General features: G+C 38.4%; 1 protein-coding gene across 1 annotated transcript; it reads right to left on the bottom strand.

Moving 5' to 3' along the window:
* Positions 1-26,263, bottom strand: LOC133660505 (serine/threonine-protein kinase 40-like). The gene is made up of 4 exons (XM_062064043.1): positions 25,980-26,263; positions 10,796-10,922; positions 7,518-7,603; positions 1-213 (listed from the first exon to the last, which is right to left on the bottom strand). The coding sequence occupies exons 2-4, from the start codon at positions 10,911-10,913 to the stop codon at positions 1-3; spliced, it is 417 nt and encodes a 138-aa protein (XP_061920027.1). The 5' UTR covers positions 10,914-10,922; positions 25,980-26,263.
* Positions 26,264-26,965: the final 702 nt, after the last annotated feature.

Genomic DNA, 26,965 nt, shown 5'->3' with positions numbered 1-26,965 from the left:
CTAATCCGGTGGCTGGTGCCAAACCCCCAAATCTTTACACTCCAAAAGGAGCATAGCTTGCTTTCCAACCTGGAAGAGGCCGTGATGATGCACCACTCCATCCTGGTTGTGCAGCAGAGACAGGAGGGAATACTCGGTGTGCAGCAGCATCTTCCCCTGCCGCTCCTCCTGTGTCTCACCAGCAGAGTCCACTCGCTCCTCTAGCGTCAAGATCTGTGGACAAAAGAGAAAGGGGGGGAAAAAAGAAAAAAAACATCAGGGGTCTTTTAGGGGCGGCTTTGACAATTTACTGCCATTCGAAGATGGTCCTCAGTCTTGACACTAAACCTTTTAATATCGCAGAGGAAGGCAGACTGGAGCCCTTGTGGACCACAAGAAGCTGGCAGGCAAGGGTACATTGCCATCCTATAATGTGACCCCCATCCTCTCCCACACACTTAACTTGCACTGGATGCCTGCTTTGTGGCGATGAACTGCTTAAGGAAAACAACCTTGTGATTGGAGGTTGGGTTAATGTCAAGAACATTTACAAATGGACTGCATTTCTTTACAACTCTGAGTGTCTACAAAACAACTCCACTAATGTGTTCTGGCTTTTCTTTGTTTTTGTTGCTGCCACAGACAATGTTACTTACTGTGACATGGTGGTACGTATGTTTTTGTCTTGGCTGCTCAGACAATACATTAACATTGATTATAAAGCAAAATAACGGAATATACTCTACCAAGTGGGACTGCACAAAAAAAAACAAGACCACTGTGATATTTATTCATTTCAACATGTGATCATATTTTCTAAATATCGATGTTAAAAAAATTTAAAAAAATTAATTGATTGTATGGCTGCAACAACTAATCGATTAAATCGATTAAAATAGATTATAAAAATAGTTGCTGATTAATTTAGTCATCGATTCGTTGGATCTATGCTATGCGCATGCGAAGAGGCTTTAAAAATTTTTTTTTTTTTAAATGTATATATATATTTTTTAAATAAATCTTTATTTATTAACTGCAACATTTACAAACAGCTGAGAAACAATAATCACAATAAGTATGGTGCCAGTATGCTGTTTTTTTTCAATAAAATACTGGATAGGATAGAAATGTAGTTTGTCTCTTTTATCCGATTATTAATCGATTAATCGAAGTAATAATCGACAGATTAATCGATTATCAAATTAATCGTTAGTTGCAGCCCTAATTGATTGACGCTTCTTTATTACATACACTACCGTTCAAAAGTTTGGGGTCACCCAAACAATTTAGTGGAATAGCCTTCATTTCTAAGAACAAGAATAGACTGTGGAGTTTCAGATGAAAGTTCTCTTTTTCTGGCCATTTTGAGCCTTTAATTGAGCCCACAAATGTGATGCTCCAGAAAGTCAATCTGCTCAAAGGAAGGTCAGTTTTGTAGCTTCTGTAACGAGCTAAAGTGTTTTCAGATGTGTGAACATGATTGCACAAGGGTTTTCTAATCATCAATTAGCCTTCTGAGCCAATGAGCAAACACATTGTACCATTAGAACACTGGAGTGATAGTTGCTGGAAATGGGCCTCTATACACCTATGTAGATATTGCACCAAAAAGCAGACATTTGCAGCTAGAATAGTCATTTAGCACATTAGCAATGTATAGAGTGTATGTCTTTCAAGTTAAGACTTGAAAGAAACGTTCCCTCTAAGGCAGTGGTCCCCAACCTTTTTGTAGCTGCGGACCGGTCAACGCTTGAAAATTTGTCCCATGGACGGGAGGTGGTGGTGGAGGGTGGGGATCGATATTGATATATAATGTATATATTGTGTTTTTTATGTTGATTTAATAAAAAATAAATTTTAAATTTTTTAAAAATTTTTAAATGTTATTTTTTTTATTTCTTGTGCGGCCCGGTACCAATCGGTCCACGGACCGGTACCGGGTTGGGGACCACTGCTCTAAGGAATTGTACACTGCTAATTAGAGATGCCCGATAATGGCTTTTTTGCCGATACCCGATATTCCGATATTGTCCAACTCTTAATTACCGATACCGATATATACAGTGGTGGAATGAACACATTATTATGCTTCATTTTGTTGTGACGCCCCGCTGGATGCATTAAACAATGTAACAAGGTTTTCCAAAATAAAGCAACTCAAGTTATGGAAAAAAGTGCCAACATGGCACTGCCATATTTATTATTGAAGTCACAAAGTGCATTATTTTTTTTAACATGCCTGAAAACAGCAGCTTGGAATTTGGGACATGCTCTCCCTGAGAGAACGTGAGGAGGTTGAGGTGGGCGGGGTTGAGGGGGCTGGGTAGCGGGGGGTGTATATTGTAGAGTCCCGGAAGAGTTAGTGCTGCAAGGGGTTCTGGGTATTTGTTCTGTTGTGTTTATGTTGTGTTACGGTGCGGATGTTCTCCCGAAATGTGTTTGTCATTCTTGTTTGATGTGGGTTCACAGTGTGGCGCATATTTGTAACAGTGTTAAAGTTGTTTATACGGTCACCCTCAGTGTGACCTGTATGGCTGTTGACCAAGTATGCCTTGCATTCACTTGTGTGTGTGAAAAGCTGTAGATATTATGTGACTTGGCCGGCACGCAAAGGCAGTGCCTTTAAGGTTTATTGGCGCTCGTTTTAAAAAGTCATAAATTTTACTTTTTGAAACCAATACCGATCATTTTTAAACCGATACCGATAATTTCCGATATTACATTTCAAAGCATTTATCGGCATCTCTACTTTGTATAGTTCAAGACTTATGGTAATTTGAAAACATCGCTGCACATCATAATGGCAGCTACACTTTCCATCTTAAAGATCTAAAAAATTATTTGGGAAATGTGCGGCGGGCCAGATTGAAAAGCTTAACGGGCCACATGTGGCCCCCGGGCCTTAATTTGCCCAGGTCTGGCACATATGGAGGTTCCACTGTATGTAGCAGCAAAACAGAAGTCAAATACTTTGTTGACATTCAGGAAGACATTTGAGGAATTCATCATCTGTCTTTCACACCCCACAGCAGACATGGGAGCATCACCTTGGAGTGGAAAAAAACCCAAAAAACACCTGCACACACCCACTCCATGTTGCCGGAGGACATTTCCACTTCAGTTGAGTGACTGCGCTTGATTGCATGCTGCAAAGTTGTTCACTGTGCACTGCAAAAACTGACATCTAAGTAAGATGAAATATGTCAAATAAGGGTGATATTTGCTTATTTTCTGTCTGATAAGATCATTCTTCTCACTAAGCAGATTTGATGTTAGAGTGTTTTAAGTGTTTTGGTCCTAAATGATGTCAGTAAGATATTACAGCTTGTTGCTGAGATGTTATGAGCTATATTGAGTAAAACATGCTTGAAACTAGAATATCAAGTGTTGCAAAGCTGTGTCATCAACACTCACAAGTATAAAACTACTTTTTTAAAGTCATCATTTCTTATTTCAAGCATGAAAAAAAAAATCATACTGCCGAGTGCATATCATTATGTCAAGATAATGGCACTAGCATTTACTTCATTTAAGAATATTTTTCAACATATTGAGCAAAAAGGTCTCTTTTTTTTCCTACCAAGAAAAGTGCACTTGTTATTAGTGAGAATATACTTATTTTAAGCTATTTTTGGCTTCATTGAGGTTAGCTAATTTGACTTGTTTTGGAAAGTCTTGACAAGCCACATTTTCTTGTTCTATTGGCAGATAATTTTGCTTAGTTCAAATAAAATACCCCTCATTTTTATATATTTAGGGCCCGCATGGCCCATTAGGATTTTTTTTTGTTTTTGAACACTGACTTTTTGCAGTGTACGGCTTTTCTTGAAAGCTACAGAGTGCACTGCAAAAACTGAAATCTAAGTAAGATGAAATATCTCAAATAAGGGTGATATTTGCTTATTTTCTGTCTGATAAGATCATTCTTCTCACTAAGCAGATTTTATGTTAGAGTGTTTTACTTGTTTTGGTCCTAAATGATGTCAGTAAGATATTACAGCTTGTTGCTGAGATGTTATGAGCTATATTGAGTAAAACATGCTTAAAACTAGAATATCAAGTGTTGCAAAGCTGTGTCATCAACACTCACAAGTAGAAAACTACTTTTTTAAAGTAATACTTTCTTATTTCAAGCATGAAAAAAATAATCCTGACTTTGACACAATTGTGTCTCATAATTAAAACAGATGACAGCCAAATGGACTTCGCTGTTTTATTTTCAATGCAACAATAGAAAACACGTACTCATATAGTAGTACAGTTGGCACAGTACAGTAAACTGACAGTATATATTTAAACATTTAACATGTGATATTTGTAACAATTTTGAACAGAAATAGTTCAAGCACATTCAGATAAATTCCTCAAAATTCCAATTGAAAATTGTCCGGGGGCCGGGCTGTATATATGCACACCAATTGACTGAAAGAGCACGTACTTGGCGCGATGATGTCATGTTGTCGATGGAAAAACACATTTTTTAAACCATACATTTTGCCTGAGCTGCTAGGAGACCCCGAGAGTAACAAGCGCTTGCCTTGTTGTCTTTCCATTAAGAACAATAAATTAGTTTTTAGTATAAGTTTGCTGCTTTCAAGAAATGTAATGCCGAGTGCATATCATTATGTCAAGATAATGGCACTAGCATTTACTTCATTTAAGAATATTTTTCAACATATTGAGCAAAAAGGTCTATTTTTTTCCTACCAAGAAAAGTGCACTTGTTATTAGTGAGAATATACTTATTTTAAGCTATTTTTGGCTTCATTGAGGTTAGCTAATTTGACTTGTTTTGGAAAGTCTTGACAAGCCAAATGTTCTTGTTCTATTGGCAGATAATTTTGCCTAGTTCAAATAAAATACCCCTCATTTTTATATATTTAGGGCCCGCATGGCCCATTATGAATTTTTCTTGTTTTTGAACACTGACTTTTTGCAGTGTACGGCTTTTCTTGAAAGCTACAGAGTACACTGCAAAAACTGAAATCTAAGTAAGATGAAATATCTCAAATAAGGGTGATATTTGCTTATTTTCTGTCTGATAAGATCATTCTTCTCACTAAGCAGATTTTATGTTAGTGTTTTACTTGTTTTAAGTGTTTTGGTCCTAAATGATGTCAGTAAGATATTACAGCTTGTTGCTGAGATGTTATGAGCTATATTGAGTAAAACATGCTTGAAACTACAATATCAAGTGTTGCAAAGCTGTGTCATCAACACTCACAAGTATAAAACTACTTTTTTAAAGTAATACTTCCTTATTTTAAGCATGAAAAAAATAATCATGACTTTGACACAATTGTGTCTCATAATTAAAACAGATGACAGCCAAATGGACTTTGCTGTTTTATTTTCAATGCAACAATAGAAAACACGTACTCATATAGTAGTACAGTTGGCACAGTACAGTAAACTGACAGTTAATATTTAAACATTTAACATGTGATATTTCTAACAATTTTGAACAGAAATAGTTCATGCACATTCAGGTAAATTCCTCAAAATTACAATTGAAAATTGTCCGGGGGCCGGGCTGTATATATGCACACTAATTGACTGAAAGAGCCTGCACTTGGCGCGATGATGTCATGTTGTCGATGGAAAAACGCATTTTTTAGACCATATGATTTGCCTGAGCGGCTAGGAGACCCCGAGAGTAACAAGCGCTTGCCTTGTTGTCTTTCCATTAAGAACAATAAATTAGTTTTTAGTATAAGTTTGCTGGTTCCAAGAAATGTAATGCCGAGCGCATATCATTATGTCAAGATAATGGCACTAGCATTTACTTCATTTAAGAACATTTTCCAACATATTGAGCAAAAAGGTCTCTTTTTTTTCCTACCAAGAAAAGTGCACTTGTTATTAGTGAGAATATACTTATTTTAAGCTATTTTTGGCTTCATTGAGGTTAGCTAATTTGACTTGTTTTGGAAAGTCTTGACAAGCCAAATTTTCTTGTTCTATTGGCAGATAATTTTGCTTAGTTCAAATAAAATACCCCTCATTTTTATATATTTAGGGCCCGCATGGCCCATTATGATTTTTTGTTGTTTTTGAACACTGACTTTTTGCAGTGTACGGCTTTTCTTGAAAGCTACAGAGTGCACTGCAAAAACTGAAATCTAAGTAAGATGAAATATCTCAAATAAGGGTGATATTTGCTTATTTTCTGTCTGATAAGATCATTCTTCTCACTAAGCAGATTTTATGTTAGAGTGTTTTACTTGTTTTAAGTGTTTTGGTCCTAAATGATGTCAGTAAGATATTACAGCTTGTTGCTGAGATGTTATGAGCTATATTGAGTAAAACATGCTTGAAACTAGAATATCAACTGTTGCAAAGCTGTGTCATCAACACTCACAAGTATAAAACTACTTTTTTTAAAGTAATACTTTCTTATTTCAAGCATGAAAAAAATAATCATGACTTTGACACAATTGTGTCTCATAATTAAACAGATGACAGCCAAATGGACTTTGCTGTTTTATTTTCAATGAAACAATAGAAAACACGTACTCATATAGTAGTACAGTTGGCACAGTACAGTAAACTGACAGTTAATATTTCAACATTTAACATTTCAAACAATTTCGAACAGAAATAGTTCATGCACATTCAGGTAAATTCCTCAAAATTACAATTGAAAATTGTCCGGGGGCCGGGCTGTATATATGCACACTAATTGACTGAAAGAGCCTGCACTTGGTGCGATGATGTCATGTTGTCGATGGAAAAACGCATTTTTTAAACCATACGTTTTGCCTGAGCGGCTAGGAGACCCCGAGAGTAACCAGCGCTTGCCTTGTTGCCTTTCCATTAAGAACAATAAACTAGTTTTTAGTATAAGTTTGCTGGTTTCAAGAAATGTAATGCCGAGCGCATATCATTATGTCAAGATAATGGCACTAGCATTTACTTCATGTAAGAATATTTTTCAACATATTGAGCAAAAAGGTCTCATTTTCTTTTTCTACCAAGAAAGTGCACTTGTTATTAGTGAGAATATACTTATTTTAAGCTATTTTTGGGTTCATTCAGGTTAGCTAATTTGACTTGTTTTGGAAAGTCTTGACAAGCCAAATGTTCTTGTTCTATTGGCAGATAATTTTGCTTAGTTCAAATAAAATAACCCTAATTTTTACATTTTTTCTTCTTGTTTTTGAACACTGACTTTTTGCAGTGTACGGCTTTTCTTGAAAGCTACAGAGTGGTGGCAGACACGACACTGCAGTCGCAGATACGAGGGGCAGCTCTGACTCACCGCACAGCGACGGGAGGTTAAAAGTCGACATTCCAGGTGGGGCACTACCCCTCCGCCCGTCTTCCTAACACGCCACGCTTGTGTAACAGACATTGGATAGCCCCCATAAACAGAGTGCACACTCTGCCTTGTTTGTGCCAGACTGAAAGTGGAGGCCCATAAAACGAGCACACACAAAAGGAAGGTCAAAAGTTTGCGTGTCCACTCTCGCCGTGCGTGATATTTCATCTTCTTGTCAAACCATGCGCGCAAAGCGAAAGAGGAATGCCTGACTTACTTTGAGCTGATAGAAGTCGTCGGTGCCATCTTTTCTGGCTAGACACTGCACTATACTGGGCACTGGTGAGTTGCCCAGGCGAGGCCCTGCAAGGAAGAAGGACAGCTGCATGACCAAAAGGCAGGCAACATACCGGAGTGTATGCTCTTGCTGCAGCTCTTTAAAGAAAAAAAAGAAAAAAAGGGTGTGCATGTGCCCCTTAACACTCCACGTGTGATGTTTAGTTTAGCAGATGGGTGGTAGAGTAACAGACATTCACGGGGGCTGCAGCTTCTAACCTTGCATGGACATAGACCTCCCTCCCACTAATGTCATGGGGATCAGCAAAATTCCTCACATTCTTGTCTCATGCAGGCACACACAGACACCCCACAACTCTTACCTTTTTTGCAGTTGGACACAAGCAAATGTACAACTAGGGCTGGGCGATATATCGATATACTCGATATATCGCGGGTTTGTCTCTGAGCGATATAGAAAATGACTATATCGTGATATTGGAGTATACGTTCTAGGGCTGTGAATCTTTGGGTGTCCCACGATTCGATTCAAAATCGATTCTTGGGGTCACGATTCGATTCAGAATCGATTTTTTTTTTTTCAATTCAACACGATTTTCGATTCAAAAACGATTTTTTTAATTTTTTTTTTTTTTAATGAAAATAGTACACAACAATACCATAATAATGCAATACAATTCCAAAACAAAACCCGACCCAGCAACATTCAGAATAGCAATGAACAGAGCAATTGAGAGGAGACACAAATATGACACGGAACAATCTAAAATTAGTGAGACAAAAATGAATATTATCAACAACAGTATCAATATTAGTAACAATTTCAACATAGCAGTGATTAAAAATCCCTCATTGACATTATCATTACAAACATTAATAAAAAATAAAATTACAAAAAATAAACAATAGTGTCACAGTGACTTACACTTGCATCGCATCTCATAAACTAAATGTCTAATGATAATGTCAATGAGGGATTTTTAATCACTGCTATGTTGAAATTGTAACTAATATTGATACTGTTGTTGATAATATTCATTTGTGTTTCACTACTTTTGGTTTGTTGTGTGTGGTGTTTGTGTCTCCTCTCAATTGCTCTGTTTATTGCACTTCTGAGTGTTGCTGGGTCAGGTTTGGTTTTGGAATTGGATTGCATTGTTATGGTATTGCTGTGTATTGTTTTGTTGGATTGATTAATTAAAAAAACAAAAAAAAACATTAAATAATAAAAATAAAAATAAATCGATTTTTTAAAAATGAGAATCGATTCTGAATCGCACAACCTGAGAATCGCGATTCGAATTCGAATCGATTTTTTCCCACACCCCTAATACGTTCTCACACAGTTGCTTTTAGCTGCGGGCATTACACTCTAGGCTCTTCTCACTCTTTCTTGTCTCTCCTTCTCACAGAAACATAAAACAAGCGCACCTTCTTACATACGTCACATACTGTCGCGTCATACGCCCTCGCATGAGAGGTAGCAGCATGGGTAACATTAGTTGTGATGCTAGCGGAGTGGTAATACGAGAGAAAGGTGCGAATCTGGTAAAAAAATGAAGGAAGAATTAATACCTAAGAAAAAAAGCACGGGGTCCATCGTCTGGCGGTGGTTTGGCTTCAAGCGGGAAGATGTCGAAACAAGTATGCGACAAAAGCGTTGTTAGAAAAAGTAGCACCTACTGCTAATGTGCAGCATCATTTGAAAAGTCCCCCGCTAGAGAATGAAGAGTGCTAGAAACTCCGCATGTCAACATCTCCGTTCGGTGCCACACCCACAAAATGCAGAAGCAACCATTTCCAGATCGTATGAAAAAAATAGACAACAGAATTTAATAACGTCCGTAGTAACCTACCACATAGCAAAGGACATACGCTATTTGATTTCTTATTTTTATTTGACACTTATTGAAATATCTTGTGCAAAAAGTGCACTTTAGTGTTGTTTTGACATCATGCACAAAAGTGCACTAATAGCTTGTTTTAAAATGTCTCTGACAATCTTACACTTTGTTTGGAAATGACATGAATGTTTGTGCCACTGCTTAATAACTGTTTCATAAATACCCTTTTGCTCAATTGACTTAGTTGTGGTTTCCCTCTTCTCACTCTTTCTTGTCTCTCCTTCTTACAGAGACGTAAAAAAAGCGCACCTTCTTACTTACGTCACATACTGTCGCACGTGCGACGTCAGAAGCTCTCGCGAAGCAGAGAGGTAGCAGCATGGGTAACGTTAGCTGTGATGCTAGCAAAGTGGTGCGAGTGGTAATACGAGAGAGAGAAGGTGCGAATCTGGTGACAAAGGAAGGAAGAATTAATTCCCAAGAAAAACAGCACGGAGTCCATCGTCTGGCGGTGGTTTGGCTTCAAGCGGGAAGATGTTGAACAGACAACCGTAATATGTCAAGTATGCGGCAAAAGCGTTGCTACAAAAAGTAGCAGCATTGCTAATTTGCGGCATCATTTGAAAAGTCACCCGCTAGAGAATGAAGATTGCTTGAAACTCCGCATGTCAACATCTCGGCCGGTGCCACACCCACAAAATGCCCAAGCAACCATTTCCACATCAACACCGTTAGAAAAAAATAGTCAACAACAGAAGGAGATAACGTCCGCAGGAACCTACCACATAGTGAAGGACATACACTTTTTGATTTCCTATTATGCAGCTCATTTTTATTTGACACTTATTGAAATATCTTGTGTGACATGCACAAAAGTGCACTTTATTTGTTGTAAACTATTGTAGTGGCGTTGTATACAAAAAGTGCACATTAATTTAGTGTTGTTTTGATATGTCATCTTAGTGACATCATGCACAAAAGTGCACTAATAGCTTGTTTTAAAATGTCTCTGACAATCTTGCACTTTCTGTTTTGGAAATGACATGAATGTTTGTGCCACTGCTTAATAACTGTTTAATAAATACACTTTTGCTCAATTGACTTAGTTGTGGTTTCCCTCTCTGCATGAAAGTTTAAAAGTAGCATATATTAATGCAGTATGAAGAAGAATGTTTTAATGTAGACACATAGAATCATCATACTGCTGTGATTATATGCATCAAGTGTTCATTCAAGGCTAAAGCAAAATATCCACATATATATCGTGTATCGTGATATGGCTTAAAAATATCGAGATATTAATAAAAGGCCATATCGCCCAGCGCTACACCAAAGCATATCCATCTTTCCTATGTACAACAAGCAGATTTTTGGGGAAAAAAACAAAAAAAAAGGTTTTAAGGGGGTTATTTACCCAGGATGAATGGCCCAGCTCGCTTAGCATTGCTGCCAGATATCCCAGGACAATGCAGCTTGCTGGCCCTGCCTGACGTCTCTCCGGCCCCTCTCTCCGACGCACGCCGCTTGGACATACTGGAGCTCTGCGGGGAGGTGGAGCAGAGGATGAATTAGAAGCATGCATCCAAACACACACACACACACACACACGGGCTACTTACAACAATTACTTTTGTAAAGAAGGTAGAGAAAACAACACCAGGAGCTTGAAAGATGCAGTGCTGGCTGAAGGAGAGCTTGATTGCGAGTGACAGGAGGACCTATTTGAATGTCCCTCCCACACGTTTACCAACACCTCAGTGCCAATGTGAGACCATTACAGCTCCCATTCGAAGTAATGGCCACTGGTGTCAAGGATGACACCCAGATTTCAACCCTCTGCCTCAATAACAGACAACCTACAATTTACACACATTAAAAAAATAAATAAATAAATTCAATTTGTCTACCAGCACTGAGGCACATTAAGCTTTTCCAGCCGGCTTTAGAATAATCCTCCCGCTCTTAGTCCGCGCGTTTTATCTGAAAATCTGCACAGGCGGCTTATCTGGACAGACCTTCCTATGACCTGACATGCGTGTGGCGACAAGGCCGCCGGCTATGATAAGACAGGCTGTGACAGCGTGACACACCGTGGCCTCAGCCAGCACCCGCCACCCAAGACTGGAGAGGTATGCTTGGTTTACCGGAGCAGCGCAAGTTCCCCATGTGACGAAACCAACGTCGGCTTCCCGTAACGAGGAAGTAGTGCCTTGAACCGAGAGAGGCGGTGACTCACTGCTTTCCACTTCCATAGGACGGCGGTGTTTAAATGCTCAGGTGATGACACCATTAGGACGAAATGTGGCCCTAGCATGAAACATGTGAGAAAAGCAGCAGCGTATGTGAAGTAAACATACCTAGCACTGTGAGCTCTATTTCCTGATACACTTGCCAGGGTTGTTGTATATATATATACACACGTGTGTGTCAATGTGAGGCTTCACTTGTTGCCATCCACTGATTGGTCCATTTGGAACGGTCGCGTCACAACGGGGACGCCACTAATACACCCCCATACCATCACAGATGCTGGCTTTTCAACTTTGCGACTAGAACAATCTGGATGGTTCTTTTCTTCTTTGGTCCGGAGGACACGACGTCCACGGTTTCCAAAAACAATTTGAAATGTGGACTCGTCAGACCACAGAACACTTTTACACTTTGCGTCTGTCCATCTTAGATGAGCTCGGGCCCAGCGAAGCCGGCGGAATTTCTGGGTGTTGTTGATAAATGGCTTTCGCTTTGCATAGTCGAGTCTTAACTTGCACTTATAGATGTAGCGACAAACTGTAGTTTCTGACAGTGGTTTTCTGATGTGTTCCTGAGCCCGTGTGGTGATATCCTTTACACACTGATGTCGGTTTTTGATGCAGTACCGCCTGAGGGATCAAAGGTCCGTAATATCATCGCTTATGTGCATTGATTTCTCCAGATTTTCTGAACCTTTTGATGATATTACAGACCTTAGATCAGTGGTTCTTAACCTGGGTTCAATCGCACCCTAGGGGTTCGGCGGAGGTCAAGACACACCCGACTCATCATGTAAATACAAACTTCTCCCTATCGGCGTATTACGGATACAGCAACAGCTGACTGGTTTGCAGGTGTGTCATTTGTTGCGAGTTTATGCACTGTGTTGGTTTTGTTGTTTGAACAAGGTGATGTTCATGCACGGTTCATTTTATGCACCACTAAAAAACATGGTAACACTTTAGTATGGGGAACATATTCACCATTAATTAGTTGCTTATTAACATGCAAATTAGTAACACATTGGCTCTGAACTAGTCATTATTAAGTACTTATTAATGCCTTATTCGGCATGGCCTTATTATAACCCTAACCCTCTAACCCTGACCCTAACCAAATAACTCAAAATTAAGTCTTTATTACTTAGAAAATGTTCCCCATACTAAAGTGTTACCAAAAACATATAACTTTGTCTTGAATTTGAAAAAAAAAAAGTTTTTATTTTTCACTAAAGAATGGTTGAGAATGCGCATATGAAACTGGTGGGGTTCGGTACCTCCAACAAGGTTAAGAACCACTGCCTTAGATGGTGAAATCCCTAAATTCCTTGCAATAGCTGGTTGAGAAATTTTGTTCTTGAACTGTTCAAAAATGTGTTCACGCATTTGTTGACAAAGTGGTGACCCTCGCCCCATCCTTGTTTGTGAATGACTGAGCATTTCATGGAAGCTGCTTTTATACCCAATCATGGCACCCACCTGTTCCCAATTTGCCTGTTCACCTGTGGGATGTTCCAAATAAGTGTTGGATGGGTTTTTTTGCCACTTGTGCCAGCTTTTTTGAAACATGTTGCAGGCATTAAATTCTAAATGAGATACCGTATTTCCTTGAATAGCCGCAGGGGCGCTAATTAATTTAAAACCTCCTGTCACTCCGGCGTTTACCGGAAGCCTGCGGGATGGCTGTGCATGCACTAATTATTTTAAAACCTCTTCTCACTCTGGCGTTTACCAAAAGGAATGCGGTAAATTTAGGCGTGCGCTTTGAGTGTGATGTAAGCATACCATCATGAAAAGCACATTTAATAAAAAAAAATGTTATTATGGTCTTACCTGTACTTATAAATGGAGTCCATTTGTAGCTCCTTCTGACCAAAAGCATTGATAACTTGTTTATAGAAGTCTTCCTTATTTTCTTTCTTCAGTTTTAAAAGTCTCTCTGTCTCGATGGAGATATTCCTTTAATTATTACCTCCTGCTTCCATTGAAAGTCCAGTTTAGAAAACTGTTTTATTTTAGATACCGGTATGTAATCCTCCATGTTAAAAGTTCAGGCGAGAGGAAAAAAAAGACGATCTGTTGCTGCGTGTTGTCACTTCTTCTGCAGCACCGGAAGTCGCAAGAAGGATCACTAGCGCCCTCTACCACCAGGAGGCGGGAGTCATTTAATGACTCATACCGTATTTGACACACGCAGCTACGGTATATTAATACAACATAGCTGCTTACTGTTCTTTTTAGCATACCGTACCGGTATTCAATAGCTTGGACCTTAAATCCTACTGAATAACTCTTTATCTTTTTTCCTTTGTGCGATTGCAAACTACTGAAATCAGCTTCCTCCATTTTGAAAATGAGGACAGGTAAATCGTCACTCGTGACGTAACGAATTTGACCCGGCGAAAATATTTTGCGAAACGAGTTTGACCCGGCGAAAATTATAGACATGCGATAATACAATTAATATTTTGCAAAACGAATTTGATCCGGCGTTAATAATGAACTGGCGATAAGGCCAAGAATGCGTTAATTATTTTGAGAAACGAGTTTGACCCGGCAGTAATTCTAGACGTGCGAATACTATATTCCCTGCGCCAATTCAAGGAAATACGGTAATATTTGCAAAACATTTTTTTTACCAGTTTGAACGTTAAGTATCTTGTCTTTGCAGTCTATTCAATTGAATATAGGTCGAAAAGGATTTGCAAATCATTGTATTCTGTTTTTATTTACCATTTACACAACGTGCCAACTTCACTGCTTTTGGGGTTTGTAGTTGTGGATTAATGCAAGAAGTTTTTAAATCCGAAAGAAAAATAATAAATAAATGATAAATGGGTTATACTTGTATAGCGCTTTTCTACCTTCAAGGTACTCAAAGCGCTTTAATAATAATAATAATAATAACTGGGATTTATATAGCGCTTTTCTAAGTACCCAAAGTCGCTTTACATGTTAAAAACCCATCATTCATTCACACCTGGTGGTGGTGGTAAGCTACTTTCGTAGCCACAGCTGCCCTGGGGTAGACTGACGGAAGCGTGGCTGCCAATTTGCGCCTACGGCCCCTCCGACCACCACCTATCATTCATTCAACATTCATTCACCAGTGTGAGCGGCACCGGGGGCAAGGGTGAAGTGTCCTGCCCAAGGACACCACGGCATGGTAAGAGGCGGGGAGCGAACCTGCAACCCTCAGGTTTCTGACACGGGCGCTCTACCCACTACGCCATGCCGCTTTGACACTATTTTCACATTTACCCATTCACACACACATTCACACACTGATGGCGGGTGTTACTGTTTCAGATGAGGGTTGCGATTGCTGTGTTGTGCGCAATACAGAGTTATTGTTCATCAGTTTAGCAAGCTGAAATGCAGCGTGAAGAGGTTTGTGTACGCCTAAAAATAAAAAATAAAAAGCTTTTAATAAAGACCCCCAAAATGTTTGTTCTGTTCTTCAAGGCTATCAAGAATGTATCATGCGCCACTCGCCAGTTAGCACTTTCGGGGCCAGAGCGGAGGCAGGACAGTTGGCGGCCATGGATTCTCACTTCCATGAGGCTTTTTGTGAGAGCAGACAGCAGACAGTGTCATCATAGAGTGTCTCTCGCCCATCTGTCTCCATCCTTGCCACTACTAGTCATCACCCACTGAGTCTGATGAAGCGGCAGCTTTTCTTGACAAGCTTCTGTGGCGTAAGGCGCAGTGACACAAAGTCACGCTGACGAAAGTAAGAGAGGATCAGCAAAAAAAAAAAAACTAGACAGGAAATAATATCAGCCTTTAAACCTACTATGTTCCCACGGAGAGATGAATGCATTTTTAAAATCGAAAACTTTGTGCAGAAGATATTTAGATTAGAGTTGAAAAAATACCCCCCAAAAAAGACATACGAGCATTACATCCACTGGCACGATATGTTTTTGTGTGTGTTTACAGTGGTGTGTAACTGCATAGCAACACACTGATAAAATCATATCATGGCTTCTTCATCGAGTCGTCTACTCTACTCTTTTTGGGACCAAAATAACTACATTGAAAGCATCAGACCAGGTTATTCCGATACCAAGTTTTCAGTATCTTTACCAAAATTCATATTTCTTTTGTCTTCTTTTTAACAGCAAATCTTATACATTAAAGATGGGGGTTTTTTTGCAACCAAAGAAAAATGTTGGCAATACATAAGATAGTGAACATACTAGACAACTTCTCTTTATGTAGCAAGTAGGGGTGTAACGGCACACAAAAATGTCGGTTCGGTACGTACCTCGGTTTAGAGGGCACGGCTCGGTTCATTTTCGTTACAGTAAGAAAACAACATTTTTTGGTTATTTATTTACCAAATTTGTAAACAATGGCTTTATCCTTTTAACATTGGAAACACTATAATAATTCTGCCCACGTTAATCAACATTAAACTGCCTCAAGTTGTTGCTCAGATTAAATAAAATGACAAAACTTTTCTTCCACATATAAAAAGTGCAAAATTAAACAGTTTCATGTCAACTCATCATGCTTCATTCATTACAGTATTTGGGAAGCCTGTAGTTGATTTTTATTATGTAAAAGTTATATTTTTATGATAGCAGGGACCCTGCCATTCAAAACTAGGCTGCTGCATTACTAATGATTCATGTAACTATAGCTGAAAAAAATAGTACAATAGCAATAGGAGAGACTATTCATCCCTGAACACCACGGAGTTCATGTAGGCTTAATGATGCACTTACATTATTATATCAACTATCAGAGCCAGAAACTCTTCATTTAACATAATGTCCTTTTTTGCTGCTTCAACACAGCTCAATCAACACAGAAAAAGGTAAAGTGAAATAACAGACAGACAGGGCTTTGCTGTCCGTAACACACACACACACACACCGCAAAATGAGCTAACGTTACGCTAAAAGCTAATTAGCCTTCACCTCAAGCCAGGGCTGCGATCGAGCTGAGCTGCCGTTTATATTTCTAGAAGGTCAACGGGCTCATAGTGATGTTACTAGTAGTTGACTGGGAGGTGTTTATTATCATTTGGGGAGAGTCCGCTGCCTGATGCTTACCTGCTAAACACCTAACTGTTCATCACAACGCTGGAGCACTGACGACATGCGCTCTGAATACGCACTGCTGATTGGCTGCTACCGCTCTGAATACGCACTGCTGATTGGCTATTACCGCTCTGCGTGTAACCAATCAGGTGGTTGCGTGGGTGGGACAATGCTGGGTGCTGTGTAGAGTACTGACAGACACACAAGCAGAAAGCGGAGCAGCTTGTTAAGACTTTAGCTTCGGCGGCTACTTAATATGTTCGTGTGGAAACTCATTCGGTATACCTCCGAACCAAACCCCCATACCGAAACGGTTCAATACAAATACGCATACCGTTACACCCCTAACTGGCACGATATGTTTTTGTGTGTGTTTTCAGTGGTGTGCAACTGCATAGCAACACACTGATAAAATCATATCATGGCTTCTTCATCCAGCTACAAAGAGGACAGTAGTCTACTCTACTCTACCCTTTTTGGGACCAAAATCACTGCATTGAAAGCATCAGGCCAGGGTTATTCCGATACCATGATTTCAGTATCTTTACCAAAATTCATATTTCTTTTGTTTTACTTTTAACAGCAAATCTTATACATTAAACATGTTTTTTTTGCAATCAAAGAAAAATGTTGGCAATAAATAAGATAGTGAACATACTAGACAACTTCTCTTTATGTAGCAACTTTACAAGGACTCCTCATTTAGCTGCTGTAGCATGCAGTAACATATGTCATCTCCCATTCTATTATTTTGTCAAAATTATAAAAGGGACAAGCAGTAGAAAATGGATGGATTATTAATCTACTTGTTCATTTATTTGTAATATCTCATTGTTAATATCTGGTTATTTTGTTTTTAAATGTTCCATCTGCAATTCTGTTAAAATGGAATAAGCACTTATTTTTTCTATTGTTTGGATACTGTACATACGTTTTGGGTGATACTACAGATGTTGGTATGGATCCAATACCGAGAAGTAACATGTCGGTCATGATTAAAGTTCTTCTGTGGCCAGGGTAGTATTTTCTGGGTTTATAAACAATAAAAAAGATACAAGATTTTGTGTTATGAAAAAATATTGATATAATCATTGTATCGACTATATATCGCTCTTGTACTTGGTATCATTACAGTCCACATTTGTACAGAGCCACGCATTAGTTTACATTCTGAAGCGCTAGCTTGCTGTTAGCGGTTAGTTATTGTATTCCCCTACCGTGTGTACTGTAGCATGTTTACCTATTACTCATCCTGCAGGGATGATACTTAAAAAGATATGAAGTCTTTTGTCCGTATGTCGGCAAGGATTAGTGATTTAATAGTAGGGCTGGTCGATATGGCCTTTTATTAATATCTCGATATTTTTAGGCCATGTCACGATACACGATATATATCTCCATATTTTGCCTTAGCTTTGAATGAACACTTGATGCATATAATCACAGCAGTATGATGATTCTATGTGTCTACATTAAAACATTCTTCTTCATCCTGCATTAATATATGCTACTTTTAAACTTTCATGCAGAGAGGGAAATCACAACTAAGTCAATTGAGCAAAAGTGTATTTATGAAACAGTTATTAAGCAGTGGCACAAACATTCATGTCATTTCCAAACAGAAAGTGCAAGATTGTCAGACATTTTAAAACAAGCTATTAGTGCACTTTTGTGCATGATGTCACTAAGATGACATATCAAAACAACACTAAATTAAAGTGCACTTTTTGTACAGAACGCCACTACAATAGTTAAAAACAGATAAAGTGCACTTTTGTGCATGATGTCACACAAGATATTTCAATAAGTGTCAAATAAAAATGAGCTGCATAATAGGAAATCAAATAGTGTATGTCCTTCACTATGTGGTAGGTTCCTGCAGACGTTATCTCCTTCTGTTGTTGACTATTTTTCTTTCATACGGTGTTGATCTGGAAATGGTTGCTTGGGCATTTTGTGGGTGTGGCACCGAACGGAGATGTTGACATGCGGAGTTTCAAGCACTCTTCATTTTCTAGCGGGTGACTTTTCAAATGATGCTACAAATTAGCAGTAGGTGCTACTTTTTGTAGCAACGCTTTTGCCGCATACTTGACATATTACGGTTGTCTGTTCAACATCTTTCCGCTTGAAGCCAAACCGCCGCCAGACGATGGACCCCCTGCTGTTTTTCTTGGGAATTAATTATTCCTTCATTTGTTACCAGATTCGCACCTTCTTTCTCTCGTATTACCACTCCGCTAGCATCACAGCTAATGTTACCATGCCGCTACCTCTCTGCTCGGCGAGGGCGTACGACGTTGCACGCGCGACAGTATGTGACGTATGTAAGAAGGTGCGCTTGTTTTATGTGTCTGTGTGAAGGAGAGACAAGAAAGAGTGTAATGTAGTGTAATGCCCGCAGCTAAAAGCAACTGCGTGAGAACATATACTCGAATATCACGATAGTCATTTTCTATATCGCACAGAGACAAACCCGCGATATATCGAGTATATTCCATGTATTGCCCAGCCCTATAGTATAGTAGCTTTAGTAAATAATGTATACCATTATTAGCAAAGGCCTACTGAAATGATTTTTTTTTATTTAAACGGGGATAGCAGATCTATTCTATGTGTCATACTTGATCATTTTGCGATATTGCCATATTTTTGCTGAAAGGATTTAGTAGAGAACGACGACGATAAATATCGCAACTTTTGGTATCTGACAAAAAAAAACCTTGCCCCTACCGGAAGTAGCGTGACGTGGTCAGTTGAACATTTCCGCAAAGTTCCCTATTGTTTACAGTGATGGCGGCCAGAAGTGAGAGCGATTCAGTGTGACCTGTATGGCTGTTGACCAAGTATGCAGTGCCTTCACTTGTGTTTGTGAAAAGTCGTAGATATTATGTGACTGGGCCGGCACGCAAAGGCAGTGCCTTTAAGGTTTATTGGCGCTCTGTACTTCTCCCTACGTCCGTGTACACAGCGGCCTTTTAAAAAGTCATACATTTTACTTTTTGAAACCGATAATTTCCGATATTACATTTTTAAAGTATTTATCGGTCGATAATATCGGCAGTCCGATATATTATCGGACATCCCTAAAGACAACCCTACCTGTAACATAATTATTATACTAAATAGCCGGTTTGAATCAGGAATCGTGTTGAATCGAGGATTGATTTTGAAACTAATCGTCGCCCCAGGAATCAGACTCGGATTGAATTGTTCGGTGCCCAAAGATTCACAGCCCTAGTCTGCAGCCAGCAAAGCACACCCACAGCAATAAAAACCATGTGAGATTCTTGAACATTTGACTGTGCATAAATACCTAATATTGTGGCCAGTCGTGTGTTCGATCCCTCGCAAGTTGCACAATGCAAGTGTCTGTGCACCTTGGACCAATGCAAATGACTCATTGGGAGAGGAGCTCGACAACGAGAACCTCCAGACTTCAGTACTTCTAAACCGATCCAACCCCCGACACACGTTAAAAAGCAAAGGTCACGGCAGCCAACAAAAGCGCGCCGACCTAGATGACATCAGCGCGGTGACGGCATACTTGCAGCTATTCCCTTTCGGACACAGGCAGATACCATCTGTGATGGTATCGCACCGCACCGAAAGGACAGGATCCTGCCGGTGGCCCACGGGACACACAATGGTATCGCTAGCAAACCGAGCGCGTGAGGTGTCTGACTAGACCCGCCTACAGCTTCTTGGTACCGCTGGTTTGGCTCTACAGGAGCAGCCAAAATGCAAAACATGTCAACTGTATGAACGGATGGTGCCGCGTCAAAGAAGTGGAGCAGCAAGAAGTAGGGATGTCCGATAAAGGCTTTTTGCCGATATCTGATATTGTCCAACTCTTTATCTACCAATACAGATATCAACCGATACCGATATTTACAGTCGTGGAATCAACACATTATTATGCCTAATTTGGACAACCAGGTATGGTGAAGATAAGTTCCTTTTTTTAAAAATTAATACAATAAAATAAGATAAATAAATTAAAAACATTTTCTTGAATAAAAAAGAAAGTAAAACAATACAAAAACAGTTACATAGAAAGTAGTAATGAATGAAAATGAGTAGAATTAACTGTTAAAAGTTTAGTACTATTAGTGGAGCAGCAGCACGCACAATCATGTGTGCTTACGGACTGTATCCCTTGCAGACTGTATTGATATTAGGGCTGCAACTAACAATTAATTTGATAATCGATTAATCTGTCGATTATTACTTCGATTAATCGATTAATAATCGGATAAAAGAGACAAACTACATTTCTATCCTTTCCAGTATTTTATTGAAAAAAAACCAGCATACTGGCACCATACTTATTTTGATTATTGTTTCTCAGCTGTTTGTACATGTTGCAGTTTATAAATAAAGGTTTATTTTTTAAAAAAAAAAAATATATATATATATATATTTTTTTTTTTTAAAGCCTCTGCGCATGCGCATAGCATAGATCCAACGAATTGATGACTAAATTAATCGGCAACTATTTTTATAATCGATTTAATCGATTAGTTGTTGCAGCCCTAATTGATATATATTGATATATAATGTAGGAAGCAGAATATTAATAACAGAAAGAAACAACCCTTTTGTGTGAATGAGTTTCATTCACAGAATATTCATTTCAAAATCGATCCTCGATTCAACACGATTCCTGATTTAAATCGACTATTTAGTATAATAATTATAATGTTACAGGTAGGGTTGTCTTTAGGGATGTCCGATAATATATGGGGGAGGGAGGTTTTTTGGGTTGGTGCACTAATTGTAAGTGTATCTTGTGTTTTTTATGTTGATTTAATAAATAAATAAATAAATATTTAAAAAAACGATACAGATAATAAAAAAAATTATACCGAAGTACATGTCAAACTACTTCCTTAACGTAAATGACCGCCATAACCACAACACCAGGGGGAGCTCCACTAACCACGTTAAACCCAGATTCCGAACTAACAAAGGTCTTAACTCATTCTCTTTCTATGCCACATCAATGTGGAATGCACTCCCAACAGGTATAAAAGAAAGGGCATCTCTATCCTCCTTCAAAACCGCAATAAAAGTTCACCTCCAGGCAGCTACAACCCTAAACTAACACCCTCCCCGCTAATAATCAAATGTAAACAATCAAATGCAGATACTTTTTCTTATGCCTTCTGATCTCTCTCTCTCTCTCTCTCTCTCTCTCTCTGTCCACTACTTGATGTCCACACCCCCCCCCCCTCCACACCCCTGATTGTAAATAATGTAAATAATTCAATGTGATTATCTTATGTGATGACTGTATTATGATGATAGTATATATGATAGTATATATCTGTATCATGAATCAATTTAAGTGGACCCCGACTTAAACAAGTTGAAAAACTTATTGGGGTGTTACCATTTAGTGGTCAATTGTGCGGAATATGTACTTCACTGTGCAACCTACTAATAAAAGTCTCAATCAATCAATCAATACCGATATTTTCCGATATTACATTTTAAAGCATTTATCGGACGATATTATCGGACATCTCTAGCAAGAAGCTCATTAAAAATGGTCCACTACTTAAAACAAAGCAATAGTTCTCACCATGCTCGCAGTTGTATTGATGCAACATACAGGAAGTGAAAAGATTCTCAGTCATTGCTGAGAAATACAGAAGTGGTCGGAATAAATAAACTCAGCTTCTTCCTACTCCTTTTCGGACACGTTTGGGGACTAAAAAACGGTTTCAAAAGAGATTAGTCAACAAGATTAGGTACACTTGTAGGATTGCAGACCGAGGACAAAGACAGCAAACCGTGATCTGTTGAGCATTGGTATGACCAGTGTTTCCCACACATTCATTTATTTGTGGCGGCCCGCCACAAAAGAATTACGTCCGCCACAAATAGATTTTTTTTCATTTATTTTTTTGTCCTGTCCAGCTTCTCAGGCAAATCATATAGTTGATGTAGATGCCCATATAGGCTGTTCACATTTACTTTACAAAAGAGAAGTGTAGGATACTTCTCTTGTTGCCTTATTTGTATTTGACCACTACTGTTTTCTGTTTATTTGTTACTGACTGTGGCAGGACACCTCTGCCTCTGTTTCACTTTATGTTGCTGGTAAATAATATGCTTGTAGTAGTAGGCTAATGTTAAATTATTTAGTATGCACTAATTAAAGGGGCAGAGCTTTAAGAGACATTTTAGCTTTTATATTTTATAAGATATATTTTTTGTAAGAACCACAATTAATAAATATATTTCAGTGAATAACTTATTGTTCAAATCTGTATATAAATATGTACATAAAGTGTTATAATTATATTGTAAAGTGGATGGATGGATGGACCTTTAAAACAAAACTGTTATTAATTAGTAAGTATACATTTTTTTAGCCTTTTTGGAGAAAATCATATTGTAGTAAATTATGCAAATTACTTGATGATGTCATTGTGACCACGCCCATAGCCACGCCCCCACCGCCACAGGTATCTTGGCAGTTTATGGGAAACACTGGGTATGACACATGGCTTATTAACGTGCTTGTACAGTCTTTCCCATAATAATCATTTATTTGTGGCGGTCTGCTATAAATACATTCTGACCTGTTGTGTTAGGTCAGAGCTGGGCATATATTTTGACTCGGGGGGGGGGGGGGCGGCGGGGGGGGGGGGGGGTGTTCGGGACACAACATTGGAGTGTTACTTTCAAAGGCAAAATTAAAGTATTGCTAGAAACATAATTTTATATGGGACTTTATTTATATGTATAGTACAGGTTCCAAGAAGAAAAAAAGCATAAATCACCACCAGAATTAGAGATATTACAAGTCAAAGTGATGAAGCTTAGTGTTACGCTCATGACTTGGTGTAACTAAACATTACCCTATAACAGTGGTCCCCAACCACCGGTACCAATCGATCCACGGACCGGTCATGAGCGTAACACTAAGCTTCATCACTTTGACTTTGACACAAGAAATTAAAAAAATTTAAAAACATTTTTTTTTTTTTTTTTAAATTAAATCAACATAAAAAACACAAGATACTTACAATTAGTGCACCAACCCAAAAAACCTCCCTCCCCCATTCACACTCATTCACACAAAAGGGTTGTTTCTTTCTGTTATTAATATTCTGCTTCCTACATTATATATCAATATATATCAATACAGTCTGCAAGGGATACAGTCCGTAAGCACACATGAGTGTATTTTTTTTAGGACAAAATAAAATAAAAATAAAATAGAAAAAAAAAAACATACCCCCATACATGTTTCATTAGGAATATTTCTATGTACTTCCTACCTGGATCCAGCAGCAGCAACAACAACAACGAGCACACACCTGGCACCATGCAGCTGATGGCAGTAACACATCATCACATCTACCTAACATTTACCATTCCACTGCAACGTAAAATAGACTCATCTGGAACACTGTTAGACACTTCCTTCCATACAGACTAGGCAACAATTTAGTATGTATACTCCGCCAAGGCAGTAGTAGTACTAATTGTAGTAGTAGTAATAATTGTAGTAGCTATAGTAGTACCAATTGTAGTAGTACTACTACTAGTACTACTGCTACTACAATTAGAAGTACTACAATCAGTATTACAATTGTAGTAGTAGTACTAATTGTAGTAGTAGTACTAATTGTAGTACTACTAATTGTAGGAGCAGTAGTACTAGTAGTAGTACTACTACAATTAGTACTACTACTACTAGTAGTAATAGTACTAATTGTAGTACTACTAATTGTAGGAGCAGTAGTACTAGTAGTAGTACTACTACAATTAGTACTACTACTACTACAATTAGTACTACTGCTATTACAATTAGTACTACTTCTGCTACTACAACAATTAGTACTACTGCTGCTACTACTCCTACTACTACTGCTGCTGCAGTAGTAGTATTAATTGTAGTAGCAGAAGTAGTAGTACTAATTGTAGTAGCAGCAGAAGTAGTAGTACTAATTGTAGTAGCAGTAGTAGTAGTAGTAGTGCTAATTGCAGTAGCAGTACTACTACTACTGCTGCAGTAGTAGTACTGATTGTAGTAGCAGTAGTACTAATTGCAGTAGCAGTATTAGTACTAATTGTAGTAGCAGTACTAATTGTAGTTGTAGTAATAGTACTAAGTGTAGTAGTAGTAGCAGTACTAATTGCAGTAGTAGTAGCAGTAGTAATACTAATAGTAGAAGCAGTAGTAGTACTAATAGTAGAAGCCGTACTAATAGTAGTAGCAGTACTAATAGTAGTAGTAATACTACTAATAATAGTAGTACTAATAGTAGTAGTACTAATAGTAGTAGTAATAATACTAATAGTAGTAGTAGTATTAGTAGTACTAATAGTAGTAGTATTATTAATTGTAGTAGCAGCAAACCCAGCATCCACACAAAGAGTACTAGAAATAATAGTGGTAGTACTAATTGTACTAGTACTAATAGTAATACTAATAGTACTAGTACTAATAGTACTAGTAGTAGTAGTAGTAGTAGTAACTGTAGTAGCAGCAAACCCAGCATCCACACAAAGAGTAATAGTACTAATAGTAGTAGTACTAATTGTAGTAGTAGTAGTAGTAGTACTAATAGTAGTATTAATAGTACTAGTAGTAGTACTAATTGTAGTAGCAGCAAACCCAGCGTCCACACAAAGAGTAATAGTACTTATAGTAGTAGTACTAATTGGAGTAGTAGTAGTAATAATAGTAGTATTAATAGTACTGGTAGTAGTACTAATAGTAGTACTAATAATAAAAGTAGTAGTAGTACTAATAGTAGTAGTAGTACTAATAATAGTACTAATAGTAGTATTAGTACTACTAATAGTAGTAGCAGTAGTACTAGTAGTACTAATAATAGTAGTAGTAGTACTAATAATAGTAGTAGTAGTACTAATAGTAGTAGTAGTACTAATAATAGTACTACTACTAATAGTAGTACTAATAATAGTACTAATAGTAGTATTAGTACTACTAATAGTAGTACTAGTACTACTAATAGTAGTACTAGTAGTAGTACTAATAGTAGTAGTATTAGTACTAGTAGTATTAATTGTAGTAGCAGCAAACCCAGCGTCCACACAAAGAGGAGCCACACGAGACAAGTTGGTGTTTTCCGTGCAAAGTACAAGAGTGTTGTGTAAATGTGCAGCTAATGTAACACTAGTTTATGTGGACGACTCGCAGGCCGGAGTTGACATGAGAGTTACCCGCCCAGAGTGAGGCCAAAGTGGGCAGAGAAGACATGAAAAGCCAGCTGGCTAGCATGCATTATTAGCTAGCTAGCAACGAGCTCACCTCAAGCCCAAACCTGCTGCTGGCTGGCGGGTTAAAAGTCTCGCGTCGCGCCCTCACAACGTCCACATTTCTCGGGGGACCGCCGTGGAGTTATTCCGCTTCCGTCGGGGTCCTGGTGAGTGTTGCTATTGTTGTTGTGTGAAATGAGCAATTAAGGAGCAGCCTGCTCGCTCTCCGCTGATCGCATCTTTCCACAGCGACAGCGCCACCTGACAACGGAAGTGACGCACGTTGCTGTGCTGATTGACAGCTCGGCTCGGCCAATCACAAACGGCGACCGGTTGAGGAGGACTTTTTATTTTTTTAAACTCAGTTGGCGTAATAGAACAGGACCGCATGACGTCACTTTGTAAAATCATTAAAGGGCTGTGTCACGCACACGCATGAAACGCGATACCTTCTTTAAAATATGTTATTTGCTCCCATGAATGTATATATTTTAAAATTGTAAACTTTATGCAAGAACATTCCACTAAAACAGTGGTGTCCAAAGCCGAATATTGTAGGTAGAGGTGTCCGATAATATCGGCCGATAAATGCTTTAAAAATGTAATATCATACATGATCGGTATCGGTTTTTTATTATCGGTATTTTTTTTTCTTTTCTTTTTTAGTTTTTTTTAATTAAATCCACATAAAAAAACACAAGATACACTTACAATTAGTGCACCAACCCAAAAAAAACTCCCTCTCTCATTTACACTCATTCCCACAAAAGGGTTGTTTCTTTCTGTTATTAATATTCTGCTTCCTACATTATATATCAATATATATCAATACAGTCTGCAAGGGATACAGTCCGTAAGCACACATGTATATATTTTAAAATTGTAAACTTTATGCAAGAACATTCCACTAAAACAGGGGTGTCCAAAGCCGAATATTGTAGGTAGAGATGTCCAATATTATCGGCCGATAAATGCTTTAAAAATGTAATATCGCAAATTATCGGTATCGTTTTTTTTAATCGGTATCGGCCTTTTTTT

The sequence above is a fragment of the Entelurus aequoreus genome, linkage group LG11 (genome assembly GCF_033978785.1).
Source record: "Entelurus aequoreus isolate RoL-2023_Sb linkage group LG11, RoL_Eaeq_v1.1, whole genome shotgun sequence".
NCBI classification, from domain to species: domain Eukaryota; kingdom Metazoa; phylum Chordata; class Actinopteri; order Syngnathiformes; family Syngnathidae; genus Entelurus; species Entelurus aequoreus.
Note: the sequence above shows the minus strand (reverse complement) of the source record. Positions and strands in the feature narration are given on the sequence as shown.

Excerpts from the sequence above, each read along its gene's own strand:
- LOC133660505 (XM_062064043.1), bottom strand. The coding sequence starts at position 10,913 with ATGTCCAAGCGGCGTGCGTCGGAGAGAGGGGCCGGAGAGACGTCAGGC. Across the intron at positions 7,604-10,795 it reads AGCTGGGCCATTCATCCTGG|GGCCTCGCCTGGGCAACTCA; the intron begins GTAAATAACCCC and ends TCTTCCTTGCAG. Across the intron at positions 214-7,517 it reads ACGACTTCTATCAGCTCAAA|ATCTTGACGCTAGAGGAGCG; the intron begins GTAAGTCAGGCA and ends TTTTGTCCACAG.